Raw genomic sequence first — 8,413 nt, 5'->3', positions numbered from 1 at the left:
TTTCACTTTTCTCTGCATTTCACTTAAAATAAATATATTTAATCTACGAAAAGAGCTGTATTTTGGGAGGGTCATAAAATGATAAACAAAAGATATAATCGAATCCTGGAGTAAGAGTTGAGACAGTGCATAATTTGCATAAATGTAAAACTCGGTAATGGGAACAAAATCATTGCTGTTAAAAGACTTCTGAGAAATGTGCTGAGCAAATTTACATTTTAGTCAAGTAATTTAATTATTTAATGTACTTTCTTGTGTAGGCAATGCATCTTGTTTTCTAAGATTTCTCATTTACATAACTCCAGTGTGCCTCTCTTATCTCTTCACCTTTCCCTTTATTTGACAGATAAATGACTATATATATATATATATATATATATTGTACAAACAACCAAGAGCATTATAACTATTTTTTCATCGTACATTTAAGTAGGGTTAAGGAAATGATAATTCTTAAGGTTTAATGAATTTGCGCATGAGACACCTATTTTACCAAAATGCAAAACGGGACATGGATGTTGTACAATCTCGGTGCTGATAATCTATTTACTAAAGTAATTTAATAGGTAAGCTGACATTGCAAAGACTGTTTATGATCATTTTTGTGATTTTAGTCGAGGTAATATTCTAAATATATCTCACAGCAATAAAAAGATTTCTCTTTTGCATAAGTCCAATATGTCCATCATGTCACTTGTTTTTTTCTTCACGGGACTAGTTAATTGATAAATTTAACCTAAGGATAATAGAAACATGAATTATTTCTCCATCCTGAATATTTAAAAAGTCCAGAAATTGTATACTCAAAGTTTAATACAATCTACATTGTGCAACAGGGTTAACTGTAAAATGTTTTACAGGAAATGCCTATACATTCCACTGAAGTAATAATGGAAACTTGAAATGTTATACAATGTTATTAAATTGAGATTGAATTTTTTGCCCAATATTGCTGAATATGTTTTACCATTTTCTGAACAACTCCTCATGCGCATAAAGCCGATATGACGATCATAAAAGATAATTTTCTTTAATGTTTCAAATTGACGTCGACTTATTGTTATTAAAATGAACAGTTATATTAAGAGGCACCGTTTGTTTACTTTCAGTACTCTTATCGAAAGGTGTTCATTTTCATTACTGGAATTAACAATTTGCCCATTACAAAGAAATTGATGTAATTAAATATTCCCTGTGTATTTCAACTCATTGTAATGAGTTTACAGGGTGTATAGAAAGAAAAGCACTGTGAAACTGAACAACTTGTTAATTCTTATAATTCATTTTAATTAACTAGATAATTTGCATAATTTCAAGACAATTTAATACCTACACTTGCCAATAATATTTGCAACATTCTTGCGGATTTGGAACAATCAGAATGCATAATCAATGAAGTCAATACCATTTTATTTGTAAATGATGTCACGATACTGAAATCAAGAAATTGAAATGTAGTTTCATATCCCCTTGGAAAACCTTCATAGATATTTTCCAAATAAAAACAAAATTGAAATACTGAGCATTTAATAACAATGACGTTGTGTTGTTCTACACCTGTATATTTGGAACTGTATATCTATGAGGTCAGTTACAAAGATAGTTGGTTTTGAATTATTTCTGTGTCTTTTCTCTTTGGGTAATTGTTTTTGCACAGCCATTTGAAAGAGAAAAACCTTACCGTACATTTCTGCTTTAATGTAAAGATTGTTATTCTTATTTTTGAATAACGATGGAGATAATTGTCTCATGGGCTATACGTGACGACCGTCTTTGGTGCAAGAAATTAAGTATTATTTCTTCTCAAATGTAGACGAAGTGCTAATACAACGAGTTAAAATGAATTATCCTTTGTACACTGTTCTTAAGTAACAAGTCAATGCTAGCCAAAATGCCTTGCCAAATAATCAACGCTTTGAAATGGGGGAGGTTGAATAAAATTTGTGTTTCAGCACCAACAGCTTCTTCTTTTTTCACCCTTACCGGTATTTCTGATAAAGAGAAAGTGATCTGTTGACTAAATTATGATAATCTAAATCACTGGTAAAAGCAAATCTAGATACTATTCAGTATGTTACAGAGTCCCGGCTGCTCTTCCTAATTTTTATAATTATGAATCAAGAAAACAAAAATATAAAGGAATTTGCATCACAGAAGCTGATTTTAATTAGTTTATCAATTTAGATATCAGATCTTTGATATCAAATTATCACATAATTGGTATTCGTCATCCCGTGATTTTGAATCTTACGGAAGCCACACTTTCATGTCCTGAATGATCGATCTTATTTGTAAAGATACAAAAGTGTAATAAGCTGCAAATGGAAAGTCCATTACATAAACATCCGCATGGGTGATACTTGCACATCTAAGATCTTATAGGCGGTATAAAAATATCATCCCTTGCTTCTTATATTTTCATTGAGGTACCCCTTCCCCATTTATTCTCATGGGTTCTGCAATGAACTGCAGCCGCCTCAATAGCCCCAACAGAAAGCAAAATCTAGACTATCTGTTGTCAATAAAGGAATTTTGACTGTAAACAGGTAAACAAATGAAAGATGTACACAAGAATTAAGAGGAAGAAATTTATGATAACGAGAATGACCATCATAACAATTGTCACCACCACCACCACCATCATGGTGATTCCAATTATGTTTGTATTTAACTAATGATAGTTCAATTATGAGAAAGACGATTCAAAGGCACAACTATTAAGTGTCGTCAACCATTTACTAGTAACTGAATATGTCCATCATAATTTAAAATAATGGTCAAAAGCATAACAAATTCCTTCAAAATTTTTACTGCAATCGAACGCGGTGTAGGTGAAAATGACCAAACTTATTGAAAATGGATTTCAAAAAGTTGAACACTTCCGATGAACATGATTTTTTTCATGAATAACCTTAACCTTCGTAAAAGAAAGAACAATAACAAAATTATTCTGATTCCCTTTTTAAAAAAGTAATACGTTGAATAAATTTTCTTTATTCGTTGCATTTCTGAGTATATAGACCATTACATCAGAGTTTGAAAAACTCCTTTAGGAGTGATTACTTCCGTAACTAGACAATTACACCGATTTAATTCTTTTGGTCACATTACTATTAAGTAAAATTCCAACTTTGCTGTACAAACTGACGGTTTTGTGAGGCATATCCTGGTAAGGTAAAGATGTATGTGAATTATAATCCACCCGTTTCTATAATACTGTTTGCATAATATGTCGCATGAGCAAATCTAAGATCTGTCCAAAGAAATGTACAATGAAATGAGATATTGAAGACATATTCGATTTAATGATTTTCCACAAGGGTCGGGAACTCCCTTAAGTATAGACATTATATTTTAAGGTGCTAAAATGCAAATATTTTCCGTAGTATTTGATTTCAAGGCTACTTCAGGTGTGGCAGGAAAAACTACTCCATTCAACACATCCATTTGGCTTGTTCATCGTACACCACTTTTGACAGTTCGTACACGTCCCTTTGTAAATTCGTACAATAGTCACTGTTTTCATCAGCTTCGCATTTGGCATTTGCCGCTTTCTGAATCGATCGAAATTCCTCCAGGTCGGCTTCGAAGTCACCGTCATAATTTGCAACTTTTTCCCAGAAGGTTCTGTTGAAAAAGTTATAAAGCCTTATGTCTGCACGAGACACTTTTATAATGATATCTCGCATTGCGTCAGTTGTCGGTGGTTGATAATTTTGATGCATCTTGCATGAGTGATAGACCATGTCGTCAAAGTCCCAGCACATTAGCTTTTTCAGTAAAACGAGTGACTCATCCATGTACTCCATTATCATCACCAAATCGATCTCATCGCCGAACCGGCGGAAGTCTTCTAATGCAGACGACTCGTTCTCGGCGATATTGAGACCAAACCGAAAATGGAAGGAATTTGTCTCTTTCCGCAGTTGCTCATCCTTCATCGCCGTTTTCTCGATATCCTTGAGGTAAATCGCAAAAGGGTCAGGTGACATGGACAGGTTCAGATGTCGCCTGTGGAAGTAGAATTTGGATTTCAGATGTGTGTACGGAGATCGGATGACTGTGGTATATGTGGCATCATGGACGATTCTATTCAGTTCAGCTCGGTTGTAAGTCTGGATGTGTTGACACAAGTAATCATACCCTGGGAAATCACTGCAGTTGTAGTACACGATACCCAGTCTGTCCTTCTCTTTATCCATTTTAATAACGCAACCGTGAGTCCACCTTGGTTTCAAGGCAGCCACTAGGTTGTTCTTCATCCCGTACCGGAACAGGATTGAGGAAACTGTACTGCCGCCGGTCTTTTCAGGTTTGATGAACACAAAGTTATTCACTGGTCGGCAGCTTTTTGACTTCTTTCTGTCGGTGTGTCGTAGGGTGTGCACCCCCACTTGTTCTTCTCTGACTAATTCTCCACTGTTTATGACTGCATCACTGTTGGTTAAACGGTATAAAGCAAACCTACATCTATAGGAACATGACCCATTAAAAGGAAGACAAAAATTGCGTCGGCTATAATCACATTGAATGTCGAATTCTACAGTTCCTCCATCTGTCCATCTGAGAAACATTTAATTATGGACTGATTTTACATTGAACTTGACTTTTCAGAAAGACCAATGCATATTAGTCAATGAATTTATAAAATCCATTCCATATTCGTTCGGCTAGGATAAATCCATTTCATATAAGAACATTGCAGTGACCACTTTTGCTCGATAATGGAATTGATTAATCCTTTTAAACTAGCAGCAAGTGGTACATGAACAAACTAAACTAAACGAAATTGTGTAATTTCTGGTGCTGCGAATGTTTGATCACATATATAGAGGGAAATGTTTATAGAAGGGCATTTAACCCCGTTCTGAACAGTCTCAGAATTGTCACTTTTTCTAACGGTTTGCTAATTGTCGAAGACATTTTGAACTGAGCGTCTTATCGCACGTGAACACATATCAGTCATATTCTATGAAGCAAGGGACGCCAAAAATAAATGTGCATTGTCCTAAGGGTTCAGGTAAATCTAACCGCGTACTATAAGAGCATGATTCGACATTCCAAGACTATATAAATCACATCATCGCTATTTTTGCATAGTTTTGGCAATGCAAGCGAATTTGTAGATGTAGAAAACATGTAGGACCACAATAATGGATAATCGGATACGTTATTGGTAATAGTCCAGTAGGGAGATGACGTCACGAAATTCACTAGTATTGACGAAGCTATCATTAATTTAGGCTATGCAAAGTTGTGTCAGTGTACTCCCATAAAATATCCCAATCTTGAGTTATTCACGACGAGAAGAGTGTGTGGCCTGTCTAAAGCACAGAACCCGTATAGCCTATTTTCAAGCGTTTTACGATAAAAAATCGGACGGTAAAAAGAAAATGAAGGCAAGCGAAATCTCTCACCTCATTCCCACGGCACCTTTCTCGTTGGGCAGGTGGTAGAAAATGTAGACAACGAAAACGAAGAAAATAAGCCAAACCAAGACGTTGTAGCGACTGCATCCTGAGTACAATCTAGTCACTGAAATAACAATGGAGTTCCAAACATCCGGGTCATATCATCATCAAATAGCGGGCATGTACTTACAAAGGAAACAAGGTTATCTTCCCTTCAATCGTAGACATTCCAATGTTTAAAACACGGCAAATTCACTCTCCTTGATATATATATATATATATATATATATATATATATATATATATATATATATATATATATATATCAAATATATATCAAAAGTCGTGCATGTTTCATGTAGACATCATGATGATTATAACACATAAATGTGCATATTACAGAATACAACAATGCCCGTACTTGATTGGAATTCTATAAAATCATGAACGTACCGCTAAACAACTTTATTCTCATGACCTTTGGCGATTCTTGTATTTACGGTAGATTTCCAACTGGTTCTGCTCTCCTCTTCTCTCTACACAACACCATCAGTATAATGTTAAACAAGTTCCATGGTCATGCTGACGAACATATTAGAAGGGTTGCAAATTTACTAGTTTTCAGGCGCTGACGAACATCAATTGAAAAGGACTGTTTTCTGAACTGCTGACGTTATAACTGAAGATGTACAGATTCCCGAATTTCTTAGTTTACCACAAAGAAATTTCCAATCTACTGTAAAATGTTAGCAGCCTTGTGTAGTGAGTGCGACTTGAAACGCTTCTGAAAGAAGCTTATGTGATTTAAACAACTGCAAACGAGTTTTTCCCGTATGATGTGTTTGGCCCGTCGCGGCTACCTCTCAGTAATATGCAATGCAAGAATCACGGCACATGAATATTCCACATTAATAAAAAATCATAAGCATAAAATTTCAATTCCGAAACAATTTTCATTAATATAATTTGCATAAATTAATACTAATATGCTCCGTATCTTGCACTAATAGCTCAGTGAGCACAGAAACTGATTATCTGATTATATGGCGTCATATGGTAATGGTTAAACTTTGCCAATCGTTTGTTGTGACATGGCTAGCGGCTGCTACCCTAAGAGAGGTATGTCTCATAAATACAATTAATTTTTATTTATTTCTTACGTCGGCATCTGACAGTAAGTGATTGGGTGCAAATTATGAGATGTGTACGAAAGGCGTCGTTTTATTTGAGTCTGCACAATTAACAGGTTGTACTCGACGTTTGACGGATGTGCAGAGTAAGACCATCCCGGAAAACCAAACATAATACAAAACTGTCAATTTGTTTAGATGACTCCGACTCATTTCCTTTGCCTACTCTTGTAATCTCAATCTTTTTTATGTTTGCATTTTTTTCAAGACAGTGTAATATAAAAATTGAACTTATAAGATCATGATGCCTATACCAAATATTTGGTTCAAAGAACAGCCTCTCTCGATAGCGACGACTAACGCTATAAAAATTACAGTTTACCTGAGAAACATTTTCGACCCATTTTAAAAATAACATGGCAGGTAATTTCACAATCACCACTTTCGGACCAACTTTAATACGACATGAGAACAAGCATCACGGTTCCGTCTGACATGTGTCAATCTGAGTTACCGTTTTCACTAGTTAGATGTTAGATATGAGCTGGTGCCGAGCTGAGACGTCTTGACAATTTTTTAACTCTCCGCGCATTATTTCTGAAACCTGCTTAGTACTGTATTGAGTCGATATATTTTCAAAACATTGAGGGTGAAGAGCATTGAAAAATCTACCTCTCCTCAACGTCGTATTTGCGTACCATTCCACTCAGTGAGAATCTTGCCCTGTTTTGATCAGAGCAAGCGTAGCAAATGTGTTAACGCAGAGGCTTAAACTAATGTGCAGAACAAATCAAACAATACTAAAAATTCTGAAATTCAAGAGTTTAATAAATATTCGCCTGTATTTTTATAAGTTAATCATTTTGTGCCAATTTTGTGCGGATGTTTGTATGACGTGGCAATTTTGTATGACGTCACAATTTCAACGTTTTTGCCGCCTGTGAGACAGCATTGGCAGGCAGTCGTCATCGAAAATATCGCATTTGTTATAAATCTACAGCGCAATTTCAATATTCAAGTCGTTTTCGTCAGGTATGATTTACCGGCATTTACGATGGCTAAGTTTTCATTCAAACGGCACACAACGCCAACAACATTGCTTGTTTTTTCATTGAATCACTTAGACATATACAGGTTGTCCTAACGTATTCAACACAATATTAAATTGATAGCACATCGAGTTGGAAACATTTTTTGAAAGAAATATAGTCCCTAATTTTTATCCTTCTTGCTATTGTTTCCCTCAAGTCATGATAAATTTGCGTAACGGATGTTTTTCTTCAGAGCTTGTCGGACGAACAGTCATATAGATGAACTTAGAAACATTGAAAGTTTGATGCAGACACGGATACAGAGACAAGCGGCGAGTTTATGACCTCAGACAATAAGAATAGAAAGACATAGTCTTGCATACTTGCAATGGAAATGCATAAATTTGAATCTATGTCAGCAAATAGGAAGGCATAAAATATTCCTAAATATAATGAAATATTCAATATCAAGGCATAAAAAAACAAAAATGTAGATTAGTCATCGTCTTACCTGTCGAATATTAGCTGCCATATGCACCGGCGCTTTAACCGACTGAATTGAATAGCTATAGTGGACAGAACGTTGGGGGCGTCATGTTTTGTCAAATGTACGGATCAGTCGCACTTTTATTGTACATGGTAGTTAGCTAGTAATTTTCGATGGCGAAAAACTGTTAAATTTTGTAGTAATTTTTTCAGTAAACACTGGAATCCTATAAAGGTCTGCTTCCAAACGTCGTCAGTGTCTTGCAATATGCTATCCCTAAATAAAATGGCCTCAAGCTAAAAAAAACACGGTTTGGACATGATCCAAGCAAGGGTGTTTTATCGGGTTTCAGTG

At 35.3% G+C, this 8,413-nt stretch overlaps 1 protein-coding gene across 1 annotated transcript; it reads right to left on the bottom strand.

The window, feature by feature from the left end:
- Positions 1-2,134: 2,134 nt before the first annotated feature.
- Positions 2,135-8,127, bottom strand: LOC139133252 (galactosylceramide sulfotransferase-like). The gene is made up of 4 exons (XM_070699764.1): positions 8,084-8,127; positions 5,865-5,947; positions 5,418-5,535; positions 2,135-4,437 (listed from the first exon to the last, which is right to left on the bottom strand). Exons 2-4 carry the CDS (start codon positions 5,884-5,886, stop codon positions 3,435-3,437), a joined length of 1,143 nt encoding a protein of 380 aa, XP_070555865.1. The 5' UTR covers positions 5,887-5,947; positions 8,084-8,127; the 3' UTR covers positions 2,135-3,434.
- Positions 8,128-8,413: the final 286 nt, after the last annotated feature.

This window comes from Ptychodera flava, chromosome 5 (genome assembly GCF_041260155.1).
Source record: "Ptychodera flava strain L36383 chromosome 5, AS_Pfla_20210202, whole genome shotgun sequence".
NCBI lineage: Eukaryota > Metazoa > Hemichordata > Enteropneusta > Ptychoderidae > Ptychodera > Ptychodera flava.
This window is presented reverse-complemented; position numbering and strand designations above follow the sequence as displayed.